Genomic DNA, 26,519 nt, shown 5'->3' on the forward strand with positions numbered 1-26,519 from the left:
CTATTTTGCGACTAGATTTTACCCAAAGCTGTCGGTTGCCAAATATCCACCCAACAAACATGCCTTATCCAACACAAGGTTGGGCCATTCTCAGTAGAGAATGAGTGGGGATTACACTAGCTCCATGGTTGGTAAGTTAAGCATCTTTTAGTGCTTCTCTCCTCCAATGCCTACTTGCATAGAACAGACCAATTCCTACTTCTCTTGACATGGTGTGATCTAAACCTTGATAGTATTCTGTTATTTCCATTCAGTTCAGCATTATATCTCGTGCAGTTACTTTCCTATTCATATGAGATGGTAGTTAGAATTGTGAAGTTAGATTTTATTTTACTTGGCATGCATAATATGATTAGTAAACCTATTCAAGGCAAGAGCCTACAACATATCAGTAAATTGTGAGCCTCTTATCCAAGAGGTCTTGGGTTCGAATCTACTCGAGACTAACACATAATAATAATTAATCTTAACAGTAATAATAAATAATCTAGGCTTCGGCTGATTACCTATCAAAAAAAAAAAATTAATTAGTTAACCTATTCTGATCATTCTTTCTAATTTATCAAAAAAAAGTTACTTTTTTCAATTGGTAGTTAAGATCTTATCATGAGAGTGCACTTAATCAGTTATTTTCTGCTATTCCTTCATGCAAATGAGAAGCTAGCCCACTTTGGTTCAATAAAAGTTAGAATATTTCAAGGTTTTTAGTTTTTTTGATAATTTGCTTGTTACAAACAGTTCCATTTCTGAAACCAGAAAGATGCTTAAAGTAAATTAGGAAAATGGTAGACAGGGAGACATTGATGTAGAACAATTAGCCAATCTTTATTTATGTGGATTTCCTCTAATCTATTTGTTGAGGCCAAAAGTGAGCCAAATTTAAATGACCTGAAGGATGTCAGCTATTTCAAGGTGATGCTAAGATGATATAAACTGACAAATATTTCATGGTTGATGTTTTGAATATTTTCCAACAATATTCCTTACCTTAAATAAATACTAACTTACAAGAAAAATGAATGATAAGTTCAACTATATTTCAGCAGACCACTTATTATAAAGCTTAACTCCACTAACAATGTTATTAACACACCAATGTAGACCGTGGTTAAATCATTCTAAAATTAACTGTAGAATTATGCAAGCAGCCTATAAATACCCACAAACTTAAATATTAATTAGCCATACTTTGAAATATTCAAAGGACTTCCATGCCAAAAAATATGATGGAAAAAAGTCAAAACCAATGTGAAGTTTATAAGAAGGAAACACAGCACCTGTCTCAGCTCGCCATTAACCCAACACTGAATTTGAAGACCCTCACCATTTATTTCAGTTGCTGGAACAATCCATGGGCCCATTGGACAGAACGTGTCACAGCTCTTCCCCATAAACCACTGAAACAGGCCAACATAAAAGATAGAAGGGACTGTAATCCCAATTTAATAAGGTTGTGACCAACGTGAATGTAAAAAAGTAAGCATGAACTTGTGCATATATATCCAAGAAGCCATTAAAATAAGCAGCATTAATTTACCTGTTGGTGTTTCTTTTGCAGGTCTCTTGCGGTTACATCATTCAGTATGGTATACCTATTATCAATATCATTCCATCAATGGTGTACTCTAATAGATATGTAATTACAAAAGAAAAAGACTCCAATGATAAAAAAAATAAAATTACACCTATGGAGAAATCCATTCATATTTGTTCTCACCTACTTTTTTCTTTGAATTCGATACAATTCTTCCTACCTTACATTCAGATTCAATTTATCCCTTGTCCATGTGTTCTAAAACCTCTCAATAAGCATCAATGTTGTAGTACACAAAGACCTTCTATCAGTCACAGAAGATGTTAATATGTATCAGATAACATAAGCCAATTCTTGATACAGAAAAACCCAAAGTTTGCAGCCATTTAAATGTGCTACAGAAGCAGTTAAGCACAGTGTCTATAGGATAATAACAGTTGCAGGAGATGAACGATTTAACAAATTTGTTGTTGGTTCTTGGCCCATTGGAAAGTACCAATACATAAGCTCAAAGAATACTTGATAATAAATTGTCCTCAAACTTTAGATGATGCCATCAATCTTATAATATTGGAGGACTATATTGGCTGTCTGACAAGTACATTAAAAACTTTTCAGAGTCATCATTGTATTACAGAGTTCAATATAACCAAGACATTGAGAGAAACATCACTCGGTGTAGAAATTGCAACTCCAAATTATATCAAAGTGTCGCAGCACAAGCTAATTAGATCACAAGGAGGATCTAGGGATTACAATTTTTTTCAGGGATCCTGGTATTGGCAAAAATGATACAGTTAAACAGACTAGAATCAGCATGAACAATCTTGAGAAGAGCGGACAGTCATGCCCCTCCAAACTGCTACCAATTGCAGCATTACATAGCTACCCATTTCCAACAACTAGGGAGTTAAAAAGAGACAAAAAATAATATACTAGAAAGTAGCAATAGCAAAATAACAAATTAGAACTAAATTATGTTTTCAACAACAAAGATGGACTAAGATAAGAGAGGATAAATTTATTAATGTCCAACAAGAGACCACAAAGAGGGTAAAAAGGATTGTCTGAACACAACAAGAAAGGCAAGCCAATAACAAGAACACCAAACTGTGCTTGAGGAAAAGCCAACAAACAACTACCAACAAGAACCAAGGACCAGGGGTAGCCATCAACCACAACTAGACCTGCCCCACTGCGGATAAGAAATTTACAACCAAGGGATACTGCCCAAGGCAAGAGAAAGTCGAGTCTGCCGCTTAGAACTGCTGGAAGTGGAGAGTTCTTAGTGAGAGTAAATTTGACAAGGTCTCATAGACCTACTGTGCTCAGGGGTAGGGAGGCCAAGCGATTGCTTAGTACCCTGAGCTGGAAAGACCACCCAGAAGGAGGTGATGAGCTGATTTATGGTCAGTCTTGATGGAGACTGAATCTGTCCTGAAGCCTTGTGGTCTCCTAAAGGTTAAGAATGGCATCGCTGATAGGTATACTTGAAGGAGGAGAGAAACTAACACCCCCTGAAAAGGCAGTAAAACCTCCCTTTAATCAAATAGTAAAAGGAGCAGCAGATGATGAAATGCATCTTTGTCTTAGGCTCCCCCATGTCACAAACCTGACAGATCCTATCCTCCCTATCAATCCGGTGATCCATCTAGATACGAAATAAGTGACAACACGCCCTACAAGACCTCAAGGAGATGCACAATGCGTGTGTCCAATGTCAAGAGAGGTATGAAGGCCGCACAACCATCCCATCATATAGATCAAGAAATTGCTCAAGGTAGAAAACCATCTTTGATCACAACACCCACGGAGGGTCGACCCAAGTAATACAGATATACTGCCTGTAAATGTGCATCTTGACATGCCAACGCAACTCTTGCTAGGAAGAGAGGTGAGTGAGTGCATCCAGGGAGTACTAAAAAGGAGGAAGGTGGTCCATCTCTATCCCTACGGACCAAAGTAAAGGAAAAACCTAAGAAAACCGACAGTGGTCCCGACCAGTGGAATCAACACTTGCAACCACCTCCAAGGAGCAATAGGTCAAGTAAGAGTGCTTATGCCATGCGCAATCTACAAAGAACCGAAGTCGATGAAGGAACAAAACAAGGTCGAAGATAGCACTGAGTATGAGAGAGTGTGTTAGATAACTCAGAAGGGGGAGATGTTAATCTATTCTAACTAGTTCTCCTACAGACCTTGTAAACACTTTTCCCAAACTTAAACATGTTAATCTTTCAAATCACTAGCTTGGTAACCAGATCTAAAATCATAACATAAACTAATATAAGCTTTGCATTAATCTGTCAATTTCATTTACCGAGTATCATAGTAAACTTCCAACTTATATTGAGATGCAACGAAAAACCATAAACATGCAAAACAATAAGCATCCACACAATTTTGACACAAGCATTTAATGTGGAAACTCTGTTAAGGGAAAAACCACCTAGAAAACGACAAACCAAAAATTTTACTATTCTATTAGATGCCAACCTTGTTAAAGATTATAAACACATTTGACTTTGTTAGAGGATTTTTACCAAAGATCATCTAGAACTTATCACTCCTCGAAACATCTAAAGAGTGGCCTTCTCTAAAGGACTTATAAAACATTCAACAGAATATCACCATACGATGGATTGACAAATAAGACTAATAGGTCCACTAAAGAGATTTTCACCTACAAAAGTTAAAAGAGTAACAGTTAAAAAATTCGTTAGGTTTCAGCATGATCTTGCTTGTTCAGAACTCTGTGTCGCTCAAACTCTTTTCTCTTTCTACCATTTGATCCCTTTTGGCTGATTCACTCAACAACTCATCCTCTTAGCACTTCTCTTGCTTGATCTTTACAATGCAACTCTTCTTGGTTATCCCTTTGGCTATCAATCTCCTTCAACTTTGATCAACAACACTAAATATTGTGTTCATCTCTTCCAAGTTTTTCCACTAAATCAGAATCGTTAGATCTTCATCAAGTTTGGATTCATTGAATCAAGATGCTCAGGAAATATATTTCCACCTTGAACTTTGTGCTCCAATTCAAATTGTCAAAGCTCCTTCATCAGATCTTCTTTGAATTTCTCTAGTCATTGATCTCATAACTAACTTCATCTTTATCCTCGAAACTTCTCGAACAATCTTTGTTTTCACCAAGTGTCAGGCTTAGATTAAATCTTCTCTAAATTGTTTCTTCCTTTCCATGCTTGGTTAACATGACATCTCGCTCAGTTAATACTAGACTAGATTAACATTATAATTACTTGGTTAACACTACACATACTTTGCTTCTTAATTGGGTGCTCGGTGACAACTGTTGTAGCTTAGTTAATAATAGAATTCTTCTTTCACCAACCAAACTATCTTGCTTATACATGATCTCCACACTTAATCAAATCATGCAAAACAATCAAACCAACATTAAATTGTCAAAGTCTAACTCATTCAAGTGCACATCGAATGACATACACTTATCAACACTTTCATCATCATTATACTTTCTTCAAATCATATTCATCAATCAAATGATATGGCCCTCTACTAAATTAGCATGATGTCTAACCAATTAAGGTTTGACATCAATAACAACATAACAAATGATATGACTCTTTCACATAAATCAACAACATTATCAGTTCAGACTAACAATCTCCCCCTTTGGCATTGATGGAAACACAAAAGACATTAAATTATGAAACATTCCATCGAATACCAACACATTTTCAGCTCTCTAATTTCGTTCAGCTTCTTTGCAACTTCATGATCTCTTCATCAGCTTCTCTATTCAACATCAGCTCTTTTGCTCACTCTGCAACATCACATCATATGCTCCCCCTTTTGACAATTGCTCCCCCTTTGGATATACTTTGTTGTTTAGCAGCATCAATGTCATATCAACTTGTGGAACTCCCCCTCTGACTTATACATCTACTCCTTGATTTCCCTTAGATAGCAATACATCTTAGCCTTCTTCTCCATTGACAACAATCTTGGCTTGTTTCATCTTACATATTCTCTCCTCTGAGTAACAACCATTCTCCCCCTTTATACATTCTCTCCCCCTTTGACAACAATGCCAAAGGTAACTAGAAGGTTCAAAGAGAAACTTATAAAACCTTGTAATTATACCTTGTATCTTGCATGTATTGATTACATCTAATTCATTACAATCACATTCACAACTTAAGGAAACAGTCCCTAAAGAGTGAACTCTTGCATCAACTCCATACAGATATTCTAATCTTCCATGAATTGATGCAACATGCATCCTTGCCTAGTGAATCTTGGAAAGGGGAAGGACCCCTAACTAACCTCTCAGATACTCAAAAGCATCCTTAGACAATGGCTTTGTGAATATATCTACAATTCGCTCCTTAGACTTCACATACTCCGTCACTTTTTCTCTTGCACTTGCTCCCCAGAGTAGTGATACTTGATAGATATGTGTTTGGTTTTTGCATGCATCAAAGGACTCTTATAAATATTAATAACACTTGTGTCGTCACAATAGATAGTAATAGGTTCAGCGACTTCCTCTTGCATACCTTCCAATAGTTGCTTATTCCAAATAATATTTGAACAATTAATAGCATCAACAACATACTCAGCTTCAGCAGTAGACTGTGATATACAACTTTGCTTCTTGCTTAACCATGTAATCAACCTTTCTCTTAGAAAAAAAACTCAACCAATAGTATTTTTTCTATCATCAACAGTCCCTGCCCAATCAGCATCAGTATAAACTCCAAGCTCAAAATCACCTTTCTTATGCCATAGTTCATAGTCTTTTGTTCATTTCAAATATATGAATATCCTCGTAACTGCAGTCATGCGTGTCTCCATAGGATTAAATGAAAATCTTGCAACTATACCAACCAACTGCATGTGCAATATCAGGTCTGTTGTATACTACATATTGCAACTTTCCATCATTGATCTGTATTGTGTCTCATTCACTTCAGCAATGTTGTCTTCGTTAGATAACTTGCATCTAGTGACCATACGGATGCCAAGTGGCCTTGACTCATCCATATCAAATGTCTTCAATATCTCTTTGATGTACTTAGACTGAGTTACATATATACCACCTTGTGGTTGATGAACTTGTAAACCTATGAAAAGCTTAATCTCACCAAACATAGACATCTCAATTCTTTTTGCTCATCTAATCAGCAAATGATTTGCAAAACAAATCATTACCACCAAATATTTCAGCAATTAGGATCGTATCTTCAGCTTCTTTTTTCAAGTACAGGTTATAGTTATCACTTGTTTTGGCAAATCCAAGTCTGATCACATATGAATGCAATCTTTCATACCATGCTCTCGGTGCTTGCTTCAATCCATTCAGCGTTTTGTTCAATTTACAATCCAGGTGCTTCTTATTTGGCTCCACAAATCCTTCAGGTTGTTCAATGTATACTTCTTCGAAAATTCCATTCAGAAATACAAACTTAACATCCATTTGATAGACCTTGAATCTCTTGTCAGTTGCATAAGCTAACAGTATTCTAACTACTTCCAATCTAGCTACAGATGCGAAGGTCTCTCCATAGTCAATTTCTTCTTCTTGGGTATAACCTTTACAAACAAGTACAGCTTTGTTCCTCACAACTTCTCCTTTCTCATTTGGTTTGTTCCTAAATATCCACTCGGTACCAATCACATTTTTGTCTTTGGATCTCAGTACCAATGTCCATGTGTTGTTCTTTTCAATCTGATCTATTTCCTGATTCATAGTATTGATCCAGTCATCATTTTCAAGTGCATCTTTCAATGTTCTAGGCTCAAATTCAACAATCAAACATGTATTTTCCTTTAACTTACTTCTTGTCATGAGTCCAACACTCTTGTTTCCAATGATTTGATCTTGTGAATGATTCTGTCTTACATACTTTGTTGAGGCAGGGCCCGTTCCGTGATCTCCAACATTATCATTGCTCAGTTGGGGCTCAGCATTCTACTCAGGTTGTTCTGTCTGTGGCTCGGGTAATGCAGGTTGTTGCTTGGTAGCTTTTTGGTTTTGCTTGGTGTGATGAAGCCCTTAATTTTTGGTAAAAATCATAACCTCCATTTTTTATATTGTAGACTTGAAAAAACATAATCATTGATGTCAAGGGTACAATGAATGACATCCTAATGCGTTTAATGATAAGATATTTATATACAGAAATATTATATAAATGTTTGACAAAGGTGAAATCAGAAAAGATAAAGTACTAAACATATTATCATTGAACAAGCTATGACATGGAAGTCCTGAATCCATATTACAAGCGAACTGGTTCATATTTGTGTACAATTCAGCACTATACAAGTACCTGATATTAAACATGTCATGTGAATCTTCCAAATCATTATCCAGGATGCAAAAGAATATTTCAGAACAGGAGGACGTACATTCATGAATAAATTTGTTTGAACAGTTCAGGTCTTATGGAGGTCTCTATTTCTTGGATGCAGATGGATTCAAACTTCTATGAGGTTGAATGACAAAGCAATTCCCTATGAATGAAAATATCCCAAAATTTAAATACTCTCCAGTCTGCATGAGTTAGATTGACTGGGAAATATTTATATCAAAGCTTTCAAGTTGTAGACTGGGCAGGAGACGAAACATCAAGAAATATAACAAGTGGATTTCAAAACTTGACAAAGACTATTATTCATTTTGCATTTTGCCTGAAGCAATCGTTTGTTGAATAAAGCTACTGGAGATTGTTCTTGAAAGGGAGTCTGCATATAAATCCAGATTATATCAATTGAATCTGAAAAAATTCAACAACCAAATCAAATTAATATAAGCAGTGAACATTATCATTAGACAATAATTTGGTTTCTCAGGATAAATGTACAGAAACACCAAATTAAATGAGTTAAGCATACCAATAATAAGCGAAGGCAACCACGATGTAAATAAAATTCAGCATTTATTCCAGTGAATAGAATATTGAAGGGAGTCTTTCTTAGAGTTTTTCAAGGCAAATATATATATATATAGCAGTTATAAAATAATATGATTGATTCTCATTGATAGTGTATAGAAATATCCAGTCATCTTATCTCAAGGAAAATTTAACAATTACCAAAGAAATGGATGAATTTTGGTAAGAGTGAGATTAGCACATTTTACTCCTCAAAATGTCTATGTTTCAGGAGATGCCTGCCTGGTTACTATTGCCACAGATGCAGTGATGGATGTAATTAAAGACATTTGGAGAATACACAGCGTTTGAATATCCGACATGACTCTGGGAAATATTTGTTTCTACCTTAGTCATGGCACATATTACTTGACACACAGATGACCAATGGTTGTTGCATGTGCCTATGCTCAAAAATTTGCAGCCTGTATTAGGGACTCCGCATATCCAGTTATTCAGAGCATCAATATCAACTTTTAATGGTATACAGAAAGCAACGGCAATGAGTTTTTGCCTTTTGCATCACGTTGATGGGAGCAGAACATGGAACCATTGTTTTGAAAATGAAAAAAGTATCAAGATTTCAGAATGAATTATATGATGCATCGGGAGAAGTTAAACTATTTTACAGACATTAAAATAATTAAAAGTAAGAACGGGTACAATTTAGAATGTTGTAGCCGACAGAGATGATGTTTAAAGTATCAATTAAAATTAGGATAATTAAGGAACATGCAATATAAGAATGAAAGGTAATCACTTTTTATCTTAAAAGGCCGCATGCTTTTATGAGTAAACTATAAATAAAAGACAAGGCAGATTTGAAAAAAGACACATCTTGGGAAGAGAAATAAAAGATACATAGATACTGTACGGAGGAATAGAGATGTAAAAGTGTAACTTTAATATAAATTCCAATAAATTGTTCTTTTAATGAAAAATATAAAAAAATTGTTTGAAATTATTCAAGGCAGAGAGTACAAATTATAATTTTGATTCGTCCTTTATAATTAATAAATTTTACTAAATTACTCCAGACAAGCTTATGCATTGGATTCTTCATGCATTCTTTGTTCAACAATCAGGATAGTGCGAAATATATGTGTTTCCTTATCTCTATCTAACCGGACTTCCAGCTAGAGAAGTTAAAAACCCTTTTGGACTAACAAAGAATTGCATATAAGATTTGTCGTTTGCAGAGCTCAAGAATAATTGATGATATTTTAAACAAATATTGTCTCATAAAGTTGTATGTAATAATCCTTGTTGTAGTTGACCTTGTTGCCCGGATAAGCAGAAGCACTAGTCTTCTAAAATCATTGAACTAATAGTTATTGAATTTATAATTGAAGTCAGAAATCTATATCTTCCTTGTTGCAAGCATCAAATCAATTATTGAAAACCTTACACAAACATTCAATCAATTCAAACTTTCAATATTCAACTTTATTTTGATCAAGGTTGAGGACCTTGCCAACCGGAGAACTTGTAAAGTTTAAATTCACTCTATAAAAGCTTTGAGAAAGGTGATGTTTCAGATTCAATCAATTCAAACAAGAAACAAATGATGTTTCAGATGCAGGTATAGAAGACTTTTTGAACAGTCTGAGGAAAGATCTTTCCATGATGATACTTCTGTGACATCAAATATTAATGAATGTGAAAATGGGAAGAGGATTCTCTCAATCTAGAAGAGATTTCAGCTTTGTTAAACATGGAAAACATGTTGAGACGAGTAGTCAAATGTTTTTCTCAATCCACCATGATAAACAAGTTGACGGATCACCACATATTCAAAGGGTACTAGATAAAGGAGATGATAATTCTCAGGAATCAAATAGTGAAGATGAAATAGAACTGCATACGGTGTATGAACAGGAGGGAGTTTTAGGAGACAACATCAATGAAGATATTAGTCTTGTTGATGAGACACTTGATGATTCAAATGAAAGCTCTCATGGAGGCATGTAAAAATTCTCCATATTCCTAAATCTGTTGTTTGAAGATCAAACATATGAAGATGTGTTTGGGTTCTCTATGTGCTTGAATCCATTATTTGAAAAAGATTTTCTATGCAATCAATTCCATCAGCATCATGATGAAGATAGCACTTCTAATGACAATTTTGAAGATGACAAAACTTATGATATGCATGTAGAAGGTGAGACATCTTTCATTTCATCGTATGAGCAAAAGTTGTATCAAACCAAATAGGGAAGGTCTTTCACTTCCGAAATCTTCCGATAGACCTTAGACCCCAAATCTTTCAAATTAAGTTCTGGATCTTTACCATCAAAGCAATCTATCAATCTCTCAGTGAATTCAGCATAAGTATTTATTTGATCATGCCCCAGTGTGATGGTGTCGTAATGCCACCATTCATGCGCAACTCCCTCCAAGTGCAATGCCGCAAATTTAATTGCTTCTTCCTCTGGCATGGGATTCAGCTAGAAGTATCGGCCTTCATTACCCACAATTGCGTAGATATGGAACCGGATCCATCAAATGGAGACATATTTACTTAACTTTCTTCTGAGATCATCGTTAAAATATCCTCGGTTTCTGCCTCCCAAATATCTTATTCTCAGAGCCGCATAATCTTTGTAGGATATAGCTTCCTCAAAATTCGCATTCTTCCAGTCTTCTCTCAGTTGTTCTTGCATCTCTTCAAAGGTTGGTTGTTTCCCTCCGTGGGGTGCCTCCGTCTGTGGGGGAAAAAAATGGAAGGTCGAGAGCGTGCTAGAAGAGGGTTTGATTTACTCGACACCAAGTCCGCGTTGTGACCATTTTGTTCTCCGAATATTTTATTGTCTGCCAACTTCTTGAGAGTCTCTCTCCATAAGTCGCTGAGTATTAGTGATCTGTGTTTGATTCTTCGCAAGTTCTCTCAGTAGTGCCACAAGTTTGGCAGTTGTTGGTTCCGATTTGGCAGTCATTCTATCGACAGAATGGGTTCTTTGTCTCTTCCAGCTATAAACTCTCATTCACTATTCACAAGCTGGCAGGATTGAAGCTCTGATACCACTGTGATGTTCTCAAGTGCAGAGGCTTGGTGATGACCGAATTGATGGTCGTACAAAAGCCTAGGGTGGGAGTCGTACAGTGTGTACATCATAGTAGTGGCTATACGGAAGTTGATTAGTAGCTGTACGAAAGTTGTATTATGGTCGTACGGTGGAAAGATGGGCAAGTTGTATGGTTCAAAAGTTCATACAATGATCAAATGGGTCGTACAGTGGTCAAGGATGACCGTATGGTGATCTATGTTGGCATATGGTGGAAGGGGAGGGATGGTCGTACAGTAAGCCATACGGTGGATTAGTAGAAGACGGCAATGATGTATGGAGGTGTGGGTGGAGGGTGAAGGCCTTACGGCCAAGGAGGAAGCAGTTATGGAAATGATAGGAGTTCGCATGGTTATATATTTGAACCCAACTGTGAATACACTCTTGTTCATACACAAACACAAAGATAGATGAAATCCAAACATAATGATAGAGGTTCGAATACATATAATTCCTTCAAGTAATATATATGCCGAAAGATGATGCTCCAATTTGCCAGATCCAAGCTAAGTGTTACAGGCGACGGAATAGGGTGAGGGTTAAATCCCACCAAAACCGAACAAACCAAATTGGATGTGAGGGATGTTGTAATGTTTCATTCGTCGTAATTGCTAGATGACTAGTTACACACCCTGAACGGCCATACGAAAAGGCTGAAGGAAAGTCGTACAAAGCTTAGGATGAGCAAGAGTAGACAACAAGTCCGTACGATAGAGTATGTGGCAGCCGTACGGTGGGCCAAGATGGTCGTACGGTGGAGGTGTAGCGACTAAGCACTAAAGTTTGTACGGTGATTGTAGGACACCTGTACGGTAGGAATATGGAGGGTCATACTGTATACTTATGCAAGTCGTACAATAGGCTATGTAGGTCGTACGGTTGGCTATAGATGCAGTACAATGAGCTAGGAAGGGAGTACGGGAAACCAAGAGGTCATACGGTGGTAGAGTTGCAGTGCAGAGTTATAATGAATTGCCAGTCGCGGATGAAGTATGGATGGAAGATAGTTATGCACCCTAAACTACTAAGCCCAAATTTTATCATACGAAAACCAAACAAGAATGAAGATTTGAACATGAATATCCCTTCAATAATTATATGCCGAAAGATGATGCTCCGATTTGCCAGATCCGAGCAAAGTGTTACAGGGGACAGAATAGGTGAGGGTTAAATCCCACCGAAACCGGACAAACCAAATAAGGAAGGTCTTTCACTTCTGAAATGGCAAACAACAGAGAACTCCAACTGGAATTCGCAGTGCAAAGAAAATAATCCAAATTGAATACCTAAAGACTACCTACAAGCCGAGCTTGAACACCCGTTAGGAAACTTTCTGAGGGTGTACAAAGATAGCCGACGGCGACACAAACTACGGAAACAAAAATAAAAATGGGTCCGAGATATATTAAATCAATCAGCCCATTAACAAAAGTTTGATAAATGATTTATTTTATAACGGGAACATTACATAGAATTTCTCCCTCATAGAGAAGATATCATTCACAAGAGATTGCAGCTCACAATTCTCCCTCTAAGTACTGATCTTGGGAATTCAGGTCTGTTAGAAATTTGTTCAGTGCTCCCCTCGAGATTTGTGGCAAGGGCTTAATCACCTCCTATGCACTATAAATTGAGTGGTTGTATCAGGTATTGATAGATCGGTCTTTTGGTGCAACAACAATCACAGTCTAACAAGTGGTATCAAAGCTTGGTAACAAGTTTGAATCCTCAGTCCCTCAACTAATGCTGAGGGGGAGATTGTTAGAAATTTGGTCAGAGCTCCCCTCGGGATTCGTGACAAGGGCTTAACCACCTCCTGTGTACTATAAATTGAGTGGTTGTATCGAGCATTTATAGATCGGTCTATTTGGTGCAATGACAACCCCACTCTAACAAGCTCCTATAGTTACTCCCTTAGAGGCTTTCTTCATCCAAGGATGCCTATCAGACTCCCTCTGAATCTAATATTGATCTTCCGATTTTCTAGCAATAAGTCATTGCTTCCTCATGATGTACACAAGAGTAGGCCCATCAAAATCATGCAATCACACATATGTATTTCTAGACTCCCTCTGAGCATCAATCTTCTAAGCTCATGTGTTGCCTTTGAAGAAGTGTCATACTCCCTCTTAATGCAAAAGGATACTAATAATCTCAATCATCAAAGAAGCTGTTTTCTTCAAGAGCCTGACTTTATCCAACCTGATAGCAACTTCTTTGAAGCTATTGTCATAAGCTGCCTAATGTATCATTCTTCTTTTCCTACAAGATCAACTTCAAATACAAAGGAAAAGATCAAGGAAAATTAGTCATATAGTACATATAAAAATGCAAATGACAGAGAGACTATCATGAGTAGATAAATGTAATACTTAAGACTAATAAATACTTATCTTGTACATCAACATCCTTCATATTAATGAATCCAGTAAAGGCTCATCACATCAATAACTACTTCCCATGGGAATGAAACATTGGTTAAGGTAATCATCCACCCCCTACAATGTAAAATTCCTCCTTTTATATATTGTTGCTTCTCAACTAATTTCCAGCATATGAAGTCGACCATCGTTTGTTTTAGTAACCATCACAAGATCACTTTAAACATTGGATTATGCAACTTCTTATTCTTGTTGTCTTTTGCTCAAAATATGCTCCCCAATTTGTTAGACTTTATTGTTATTCTAAATGATTTGTAGTAGTCAGCCAACCTTTTGACTTGTATGATATTCATGAATTGTATTGATGTAATAAATTTGGCCAGGTCGAGTATATCTAACTATCTTTTATAGACTAATGGTCAACCTTGGCCAAATCCCACAAGTTTATGAGTTCTTTTTTTCAACTCATTATTGGATGTTGGCTTCATGCCAAATATCATCAATATTATATCTTGTATCTGTTGAAGTATAGCAACAACCGAAGTGATATACTCATTACATTGAGTATTTGTATTCATGATTTATATGAACATTGTTTTATGTCTTATATTATTGATAAGAATAATATATATTATATATGTAATATAATATACATTATATATATTATACATTATATAATAATCTATTAATATATGGTTAATATATATTAATATTACGTATATGCTTAAAGGTGAGTTATACATATAGTTAACTAAAGATGATTAACTATAGGAACATGTCTCTTGAAGAGACATGTCTCCTCTTCTCATATTTATATGAGATCCAAATCTGCATTTGAAAATCATCAATTACAATGGCCACGTTAGTACATTTGCATAAAAGATCCAAGTTACTCATCATAAGCCAAACTGCAAATACATAAATGAAGAAATCATTGAATAAGGAATTTGTTTCCGTAATAATAGAATATGAGGACGGAGAGTCTGGAAAATTAAACGTAGAGCCTGGCTACTTCACATTGAATCTCGGTGGGCATTGAAATGGTGGCCATTATCAAAGATCTACTTCCAAATATAACATGTGCGCATACTCACATCCGCAAACTAAGGTAGGAGAGAAGGAAACGTATTCAATACATAATCCAAGGAAGGAGAAATATCTGATACAGAAGTCATAGCTAGAGAATAGGTGAACTCAAGCAATTTACGAGAGTTGTTCCCATATTAAACCATCAATTTGTGTGAGGACAACAATCATAGAATATACAAGCAATCATAATATGAATACCAAATAGCAATCACAGAGGGCATGGGATGTGTAATAACCCCAACAGGTTATAACTTCTTCAAACACCAAAGTTCTTTATACTTTAGTTGTTTGGCATTTCGTTAAACGCTTTGCAAGCAAGCTCTAATACCACTGTAATGACCCTTACTCAAAGGTCACTAAAAACTACTAACACTGAACTATGCAATTACGTCAAACACTTGGCATGTAGTCTGAACTGTGCAATGTAACATACTGAATACGTGCTAAGCAATTTCATCAAACACTTGGCAAGCAATCAACTACACTGCTGAGATATAAAATGCTGAAAGAAATATTTGTTAAATTATAATTCCACCCTACTCCATGATACCCAAACAGTGCCAATATATATATATATATATATATACACACGCATTCAATTAAGATGTTGCTGCTCTTACAATCAATTACAACTTCAGATTACCAGTAATTTATGGTCTTCTACTAAATTAACAGTGCACTGTCATGACTGATTACAAAGGATTAAACATGCTTTTTGTGTTACTATCCAAGATATACCAATGTCCTATGCAGCTGGGTACAAACAGAGACAAAATTCATAGTCTTTCTTGTCACATGAACAACAATTGACATTTAGAAATGCATCTCGCATATACAGCAGTGACTTTATCCATTAAACTCTCATATACAACATATATTCAGATTAAAAGAAGAACCTGGGAATGATGCAACAATGTTGTCTATATGCTGAAGACATAGTGATCAAGCTGCAACCTTAATCTGTCCCAAATCCAGCAACTGTATGGTCTGCAAGTACAGCCGTACCTGTACGGCCCTATTTGATTTTAGTATAAATTGTTTCCTTCTCCAAATGATGCTAAATCAAGCATAGTCTGAATCGCCCAGGTCTTAGGAATGCAAAGAAATTCGCAACTTGAATTTCAAACCAGGTATGATGAATTTACGACTTCAAATATGCTCCCAATCTAATCTTTGAAAATGACCAGTTCTGCATCAGATTTGTGCATAAATATTGTCCCAGACTTTACAAAACCCTTCTAACAAATATGATGCAATCTTTTCACCAAAATGACTCCAGAGATGTTCACTTTCAACCCTAGTCTGAAAACTCTATGAAGCTCAACTTGAAATGCTTTTTCGAATTGCTTTTTTGGATCTGCTTTTTCGAGCTGCTTTTTCAGACCTGCTTTTTCGAGCTACTTTTTCAGACCTGCTTTTTTGGACTGCTTTTTCGATTCTGTGCTTTTCTACTTGCTTTTTTTTCGGATTTGCTTTTTCGGTCTGCTTTTTTTTTGGTTCTGTTTTTTCGAAGAAATCAAACCCTCAAGTAGTCTGAGTATACAAATTAAGCTCAACTTGAAATGGTTGAATACCACTTCCAAAGTGCAACCCTTCAGAAGGTCTTTCACTTCCTCAGTTATGCAATCTCTTGAGAGGTATCGTTCTCAAGGATTATGTTGAATATTTGCAGACCTGGATGGTGCCACAAATGCTCAAAGAGAATGTAGTTAAATTATCAAATCCCGTCCATGCAAATGAGAGGCCAAGCCCTCTATTTATTCACTTTTCTAAGAAGTTACTAAGACCTTCTAGAAGCATCCATTATAAAAACTCATTATAATGCACTTTTATAATTAAATAACTTTATAAAATAAAAAGTGCAACTCAACTTAAAATTATAACATGTAGGCCCCGTATAAAAAAGTAATGATAAAATAATATCTCCAAGAGCATAATAAGCCATCCAATCCTCAAATAAACGCCAGAATGGCCCTCTCATCACAACCACCAGTCTACGAGAGTCCGTGATAGACTGATTTGACACGCAAAACAATGTCAACCAAAACGGGGACATTACAGGATGTCACATATAAACTTGGAGTTCAACCTTGCCAGTAACAATACTTTCCAATTGGACTGAACGTATAATAAAACAAGAGAAAATTACGATGAGATGTATCAGACAAAAATTAATATCTCAAGTTTTACATCTACAAGTCATCAAATTTATTGAAAACCACCACATAGGAAGTAGGTCCACATCATCAACAGGGATATCACTCTTTATGCCCACCCTTGGAGCGCACGTGTTTGGAAGAAAATGCCTCGTGACATAGAGAAATTGACCCTGGTTTTAATAATGTGTTTTCCATTTATTGGAGGTCGGAAACAGTTAAAACATCACACAATGGAATGGGCACTTCCACGTGGATTTCAATAGCGATCAAAGTTGGTGTCTTTGCTTTTTCCTTGGAAGGGAATGACCTACGATAGGCTCCTAGCTGAACCCCAACAATTCTAGTTAAGAAAGAAGATGAACTCCTCTTCCTCCTACGTTCCAGCACATACTTCACCTTATATGGGATAGAATCATTTCATGGTCCCACTCCTTCAGCTAATGCCACTATTGTTTTTAGCCCACTAGCTATCGAATTATTCAGTTACGAACACTCTATATTCATATGGTGATGGAATAGTAGGGCCATAGCCCTTATAATAGTAGGCGGCAAGGCCCTCCCCTGCACTTGCATAAGGAGGATTATTAGGATGTTATGTTGCGCCCGAGGGTCCCTCGATGGATGAGCATTTGCAGAATCTCCCTTCGGCCTTGATAAGGGTGCAGCAAATGTGAACGAACCCTATCTACCCCTCCCCCTGTATATATAGGCCATAGGCGGCTGCGCTCAAGTCTCCAAGCAATAGCATCTACTATCAAATTTTGGAGTATAAGGAAGACGATCGAAAAGTCAAGACTTGCATAAGAAAAGGGTATAGATCTACAATTATAACATGGAACAAGGAACACCAATAATTGTTCATGGCATTAGGTAAAACATGGGTCCATCAAGGTAAGTGGACTGATATATTTCTATTGTTATAAATATTTTTGATAGATTATATGTTCCAATGTTATAACAGGGAGGAAGTAAGAAATAAAGAAAGAGTGGTAATGGGTACAATCACCAACAAAGAGAAAATAGCTTTCTTTTACATTTTTTCTTCTTTTCTCTTTTTTTTTTGTTTTTAAATTTATAAAGTAGTGGCCCATACTATAAATTGGAAAGGTAAGTAGAAATAAGGCAAGGATGTATGTTATTTTAATGTTAGCATGTTTATCTATTAAAATTGATCTACTATCATATTTTGTTATTATAAATTGTGAACATTCATATACCTATGACTCATGGTTATGAAATTAATATCTAATGATATGAAATAAAAAGATATTGATGTAAAGATGAGTATTTATTGTTCCTGAGTATTTTATTTATCTAATCATTGTAGCCTCTCTCTTATTTCTATACATGCTATATAAATTAGTTTGCCTTGATTTTTCCTCCAAGAATGTTCTTGCAAGAAAAGGAGGATTAATATCAGATTCAGAGAGAGTCTAACACTCTGTTAAAGGGAAGTTTATTTTAGAAGCTTATAAGATTTATGTTCACAGGGATTCTGACACATCCGTCAGAGGGTGCAGATAGAGGATATGTTTTCGTCAACCGTCTATAATATCGATCATATTGATTCAGAGGGAGTAAACCAATGTTGTGATGGAATCTTCAGTGATCGATAAATTGTAACAGTCAAGAGGACTGTAATTCATGCAACTATGTGAATATCATAAGAAAGTTGTGACTTTTAATTAAACTATCTACGGGTCTCTCTTTGATAAATGAAACTTGATGTATGAGTTGTAGAGTCATTCAAGTGGCACAATCATACTCAATCAAGATATTGGCGTATTGTGGATGAATTTGTGTTAGCTTCTACTATTAAGCCTAATAAATGTTTGAAGCTTCATTGGATGAAAAGAGCAAGTTGGAACTTAGAAAGAAGTCCTTAAATTTAATGTAATGTAAAAGTGTTCAACGATATAAGAGTGGGAATTTTACATTGTGGGGGGAAATAATAGGCAATGTTTCATTCCCACTCGAACCATCCTTAGAAAAGGAGATAGTCCATGACCCTGATGGGCAGATAAGTACTTATATCTTTTACATTTATCTATTCATTTATTTGTAGTTCTATAAATACTATAAGGGTTATTTGCTTTGAACTTTTCCTTTATGTTTGAGGATATTCTTACAAGAAAAGAAGGTTGGTACTTTACATATGCTACCAAATATTGTGCAAACTAAATCTAATGATAGTAGCTCCAAAGACCCTGATGATCAATATAGATAAACTGAGGCTCTTGAAGCAAACATCCTTAATGATTGAGATTATGAGATTTTTCTACATTAAGAGGGAGTATGACACTTCTTCTAAGACAATGCAAGAGCTTAGAAGATTTGATACTCAGAGGGAGTCTAGAAATACATGTGGGTGACTGCATGATGTGTTGGGCCTACTCCTATGTATATTCTAAGGAAGTGATGAATTATCACCAGAAAATCAAACAATTGATTCAGAGTGAGTTCGACAGGCATCCTTGGGTAAAGAGAATTTCTGAGGAAGTAACTAGAGGACCTAACTTCCCAAGATCGATGTTCAAAGGGAGAAATTTTGAGATGCAATCCTTTGTGAATGATATCTAGTGAAATTCCTTGAGATGCATTCTTCTCTGTGAGAGAGAATTGAGGTGAAAGTCTTTGTACCACCCTCTAATTGGGTTCATGGTGGTTACTATTTCACATATGATATGTAATGAAAGGTGACAATCTTGCATTGACATATATAAACAGAAGGTAACCATTATAAGATGACGATCTTATAAATGGTAGACCTATTATCATGACAGACTTCATTAAGTTGTTGTCACAGAGTGCTGGAAATCATGATAATGAACAAACAAAAGGTAATCTTTGAAAGATGATGATCTTGCAAATGATAGGCCTATTATTATGACAATTTTGTTCCGGATACACCGGAAGTCATTGATAACAAAAGCATTATGATCACTCTAGATATTGTTTCAAACAATTAGAGATCATAATATATGTTATGATATTGTTCATAACATTGTGATTGTAGTTATTTGACAAGTCACTATTTCAAACTGTTATAGTCAGATAATATGTTGTGTATAGATATCCTTGATACTGATATTTCATAAAATGTTTTTGTCACTTCTCCCCGGCTAAGAGGGAGTTTTGAAGTATAGCATCAGTCGAAGTAATATACTCATTACATTGAGTATTTGTATTCATGATTTATATGAACATTGTTTTATGTCTTATAGTATTGATAAGAACAATATATATTATATATGTAATATGATATATATCATAGATATTATACATTGTATAATAATATATTCCATATATGGTTAATATATTAATATTACATATATGTTTAAAGGTGAGTTATACATATAGTTAACTAAAGATGATTAACAATAGGAACATGTCTCTTGAAGAGACGTGTCTCCTCTTCTCATATTTATATGAGATCCAAATCTGCATTTGAAAAGCATCAATTTCAATGACCATGTTAGTACATTTGCAGAAAAGAACCAAGTTTCTCAACAGTCTCTATCAAAAATTCCTTGAACTTCCTAAAGAAACACTTCATACTCTACAATATTAAAGGAGCTTCTACATTTGAACCACCTCTAGCTCACGAATCTGTATATGTTCCAAATGATTCACATGATGCCTATATAACATTGGCATTAATACATTTATGCTGACATGATTCTCCAAATTAAATAAATATACGTGTGTGTGTGTGTGTGCGCCGATGGCTATTATAAACTCCATCTAACTGATATCTTCACATACTTGCTGACATATCGATTCTTTTATGAGTAACTATTTCTCTTGTTGACTAGTGATGTCTTTTATTTATTAGCTGATCTTTAATCGATTGTTGACCAGATTGTGACTGGTGAGATTATGTTTGTCTTTACTTCCATTGATCCTTGTCATTTGGTATCCACCAATGATGGATTATTGTTGTCTTTGAACAACTTTGGCTATTATATGAATGATAGTTCTGAAGATAAAAGATTAAGCTTATATTTCTTTTACTTCTTTTCATTATTTCTTTATCTATATTTAATACATTTGATATCTCCCTCAACACTAACTCTATGAGTTTACATGTTTTGACCGCCAACTGAAATGGTCTATGCATCCAAGATGGACAAAATCAATCCTTCTAATAATATTCATCAATTCTAGGTTCACTGTTGTATCCTACATACTTTCATCAAACCATGTTTTTTATCAATTCTGACTGCTATTTTTCATGATGCTATAACTTCGATTCCTTAATTATTTGTTGCCATCAATGTGTGGATTCCTTCTTGTGAATTATTTGTGGTCTATGGTATTATCACTAATGAATGACCATTTTATTAATAATGTAAGGGCTTGCGATTGTTATTATCTACATTGATAATGATTAAGAGTTGATTCGTTTGGTCACTACCTGCATTAGAACTTGGGTAAGAGAAAAGGATTCCTAATTTATAAAAATCTATATTACTTTTCTCCTTAGTTCCAAGTTCTTCATTCGATCTTTTACAAAAATCCTCTTGTTCGAATGATATATGTCCTAGTGGTCGATGGTATACCCTTGTGATGAATTGGTACTTAGTTGCTGACTTTGTTCTTTCTCTATACTATTTATTGGGATGTTCTCCTTAGCTCTATAAACACATTCGATAATTACAACCAATTAGATGAGATATAGAGCCATCCATTTATGCAATCTACATGCACTAGTGCTCGCATCAGAAAGAAAGGAAGTGAATTGTTCGATATGAATTCCCAAAGCATCCATCCATAAGGGCAACTCGGGCTATGTATTCTCCTTGAATTTTCATAGGAACCTCCTCGCATTCTCTAAACTTTGCCCTAAATGCAATTTGATAGCAAAGAAGACCACATTAAAAAATAGAATTTGTTGAGTCTCCAAAAATCTCTAATTAATAACTTCTCTGTTATTTATCATTTTCTCATTTTCCAGTCCTTCAAAAATGTGTATTACTATGTTGTCTCCAATTTATCCGTTCAATGAATGGGTTCGTTATCTTTCTTATCTTTTTGTTCTCTGTCAGTTAGGCTCTGATACCATGTAAAGAGATAGAGGATCTCTAATAGAGAACATAAAGAATGATATTACTGTTGCTCAACTAAAAAATCTGATATAAAGAATTTATATGTTCAGATCTGTTATTGATAGTTACTGATCAGAACTCAACCAAACTAGATGTGATTATCTTCAGATAACTGTGTGACTGTAGTATGTGATATATCTTTGATCAACTATAGAAATGATATGATATATACATTCATTGTTGTATAAACTATGCATCTCGTCTATTGATAATAGTTCAACAGCAGCGACGGTATTATGATATATAGAGGCACGAAGAGTCATGCCCACGTAGAGACATGACTCTATAAGCCACAAGTGCCACGGAGGGTTATGTCCCTATGTGGACATGAGATTAGTTAATATAAACAAAGTGTCAATTCAAGCAAGTCCACAATAATGTAATACTCGATTTGAATATGACCTTCGATAATAATATATGGCCCAATGCTAATGATGGCCAATTCAACGAAATTCAATCTTAAGTTTAGTGAATCTCAATTCATATATATATGCAGATAACATGCAGAGATACATATATTAGCTATACATATTATATTGAATTACTTACATGCTTCAATTCGACTGAAGCTATAACTTTAACAAGGTGCATTACCATAAGCATACACAAATTTGTTCTAATCTTCAAGTTCCTTCTTGCTCTCCTCATTGTTCTTATCTGAGAACTCATCAATTCTAACATCTACATTTTCAATCATTGGGTCAATCACCAAGTATAGACATTTGTAATCCTTGCTCCTGGCAGAGTGAGCTAGGAATATACCTTCATCAATCAAACTTCCCATTCCTTGCATCTTAATGCATATAACACCTACTTCCAAATATTTTGAAATAACTTATATTCAGTGTATGACCATACCAGAGTTCATATGGTGTCTTGTTTGTTACCTTCTTCAATTGAACTCGGTTGAAGGTGTAAATAGCAGTGCTTATAGCTTCTCTCTAGAACATTTTTGTAAGACCTTTTTCAATCAGCAACATTCTAGCATAATCAACAATGGATTTATTCCTTCTCTCTGCAATCCCATTTTGTTGGGTTGTTTTCGATGCAAATCACTATCTCTTAATTCCATGTTCAACAAAATAATAAATTGATCAGACACTCACCATCTCTATCAGATCTCAAACATTTCAGTTATTTACCAATTACTTTTCAACTCTAGTTGTAGACCACTTAAACATTGGAAAGCATCTGATTTCAACTTCAAAAACATAACTGTCATCAGGCTAGAATAATCATCAACAAATAGAATGAAATATCTATCTCCATAGTAGCTTTTAGCTTTCATAGGTCCACACAAATCAGTACGTACCAATTCCAGAGTATCATTGCATGAATGTGACTTACTTGAAAAACTAGACTTAGTCATCTTATCGAGTTGACATTGCCTACACGTAGCATTATCAAGTTCCTGCAGGTTTAGTAAGCCTCTCACTTTCTTCTTTCTACTCACTTTGACCATATTCTCAAAGTTTACATGACACAGCCCCTTATATGACAACCATACATCTTCAACTTTATCAAATAGGCATCTACTAACAGTAGGATCTAGGTAAAATAAGTTACCTCTTGTTTGCTCTCTTGTACTAATCAAGTTTCCATCATCATCATCATAGATCTTCTTTACTGAAATCCAATCTGTAACTTGCATTATTTAGTTGTGCAACACTCAACAAATTGTACTTTAGGCCTTGAACCCAATAAGCATCATCACATTTGATCTTATCATTTAGCATCAATTAACCTCTACCTTTTGTAGGACATGGAACATCATTTCTAAGTTTAACAGTTCCTCCATCATATTCCTCTAGCTTATCAAACTTATTAATATCACCAGTCATGTGATGTGAACATCCACTATCAATAATCCATGTATCATTTTTATAACATGAGAAATAGGGGATTTTCCCTCTTCATACCTTTCATCATCCGAGTCTTCTTTAACAACAATATGTACCACTTCCTCAACCTCATTCTCATCATCAGAATCTAACTCAGTGTGTTCCTCCTCGACAATATAACATGACTTGTTTCCTTCATCCTTGTAGTCCCAATAATCTTTGTTCATTTTGTATTTATTTCTCTTGTCTTTCTTGCCACTCTTGTTCTTGTTAGGACATCTAGCACCAAAATGACCAACTTCATTGCATTTAAAAAATATCAAAGGCAATTAACCTTTGAATCTTCCTTTACCGCACCGTAGCCTCCAAGTTAATAATGCTCCAATCTCATTCATCCCTTTGTCATATGAATTTGAATCACTCTCATCATTGTTGCTCTTCTCTTTATTTGAACTTCCAATGATTGGCAATCTTAAAAGACTTCTCAATCTCAGCGACATTGTTATCAAAGTTACTTAACTCAAATGCAGTCAATCTACCAACCAAGGTATCAAGAGTAAGAACATTATCGAGCATAGCTCTGAGTCCCTTATTAGCAGATACTCTAATAGCACATATAGGCAGTAAGATTCTCAGTACTTTATACACAGCTTCTTTATCACTAATGATTCCTCCAGCAACTTTGATGGTGCTCACTACTTCTTTGATTCGGTTACTGTATTGAACAATGTTTTCTCTTTCTTTCATCCTCCTTTCATCATACTTTCCTCTTCAACTTTTTGTTTTAGCTCTTAATACATTTTGATCTTCACCCTGCACTAGCATCATCTTGTCCCACGTCTCTTTAACAATATTGCATTTCTTGACATCATCAAATTCAGCATCATTCAATGCAGAAGCAATCCCAATCATCAAATTATTGTGTTCTTTCTTCCAGTTCATCTCCTCATCTATCATAGGAGGGTTTGGAGGGGTGTACTAGTTGTCCAGATAATATAATGTATTGTCTCCAATCCCTGAAAAGTGCAACCTCATCCTGCTTTTCCATGAAGGCAAGTTCTCCTTGTTCAGCTTCAGTACCTCTCTCTTATTCATCTTTGGATCTTTAGCTTAAGTCCCTTCAAACTTTTTCTTTCAAGCACTGAGCACTAATACCAATTGTTACATAACTAAGAGGGGGGGTGAATCAATTATAACCAATTATGGTACAGACCTTGATAAATTTTCACAAACTTAAAAATGTTAATCTTTCAAATCACTCGCTCGGTAACTAGATCTAACATCATAACATAGACTAATATAAACTTTGCAATAATTGGTCAACTTCATTTACCAAGTATCAAAGTAAACTTCCATCTTATACCCAGATGTAGCAATAAAAAGTAAACATGAAATAAACATAGCATCTACACAATTTTGAAACAAGTATTTAACGTGGAAACCTTATTAAGGTAAAAACCACTTCAAAACTGGCAACCCCAAAATTTTGGTCCTCAAATGAGCTCTTTTAGGAGTAAACATTGTTAAAGGTTACAAACACATTGTTAATGTGACCTTCATAAAGGATTTTTACCAAAAATCATTTAGACCTTATCACTCCTTGAAACATCTAAAGAGTAGCCTACTCTAAATGACTTATAAAATATTTAGCAAAATGGCATTATACAATGGATTGACAAATAAGAATGTTAGGTTCACTTGGTTTAAGATTTTTTCTGCTACAATGGTTAGAGAGTAACAATGAAATGATCTATTAAGTTTTAGGACTACCTTGCTTGTTCAGATCTCTGTGTCACTCAAACTCTTTCCTCTTTCTACCTTTTGATATCTTCTAGCTGATCCACTCTACAATTCATACTCTTAGCACTTTTCTTTCTTGATCTTCACAATACAGTTATGCTTGATTATCCTTCTAGCTACTAATCTCCTTCAACTTTGATGAGCAACAATGAACATTGTGTTCATACCTTAAATAGAAAACTTTTGCCACTCCTCTAGAATCTTCAAGGTTTTGCCGCTTAATCACAATAGTCAAACCTTCATCAAGTTCAGATTTATTGAATCTAGACACTCGGGAAACATATTTTCACCTTGAACTTTGTGCTCCAATTCAAATTGTCAAATCTCCTTCATCTAATCTTTGAATTTCTCCAATCATTGATCTCATAACTAACTTCATCCTTATACTCGAAATTTCTCAAACAATTTGTATTTTGATCAAATGTCGGCCTCAAATTAAATCTTTTCTAAACGGTTTCTTCCTTTCCATGCTTGAAGAACATTACAGCTTGCTTGTCAATACTAGTCTCGGTTAACACTATAATTACTCGATTAACACTACACATGATTCACTTCTTCATCAAGTGCTCGATGACAACTACAGTAGCTCATTAACACTAGGTTGCTTCTTTCGCTGACA

At 35.3% G+C, this 26,519-nt stretch overlaps 1 protein-coding gene across 2 annotated transcripts in view; it reads right to left on the reverse strand.

The window, feature by feature from the left end:
* Positions 1-26,519, reverse strand: part of LOC149530651 (uncharacterized) — a 142,923-nt gene that overhangs the window by 41,548 nt on the left and 74,856 nt on the right. For both annotated transcript variants that reach the window (XM_089810069.1, XM_089810070.1), the window contains exons 7-8: positions 1,538-1,592; positions 1,278-1,397 (exon numbers count right to left, since the gene is read on the reverse strand). In XM_089810069.1, the coding sequence (XP_089666195.1) occupies positions 1,278-1,397; positions 1,538-1,592 (175 nt within the window). The remainder of the gene's footprint in view (positions 1-1,277; positions 1,398-1,537; positions 1,593-26,519) is intronic.

The sequence above is a fragment of the Cupressus sempervirens genome, chromosome 11, assembly GCF_028749045.1.
Source record: "Cupressus sempervirens isolate cs-2001-9-10 chromosome 11, ASM2874904v1, whole genome shotgun sequence".
Taxonomy (NCBI): Eukaryota; Viridiplantae; Streptophyta; class Pinopsida; order Cupressales; family Cupressaceae; genus Cupressus; species Cupressus sempervirens.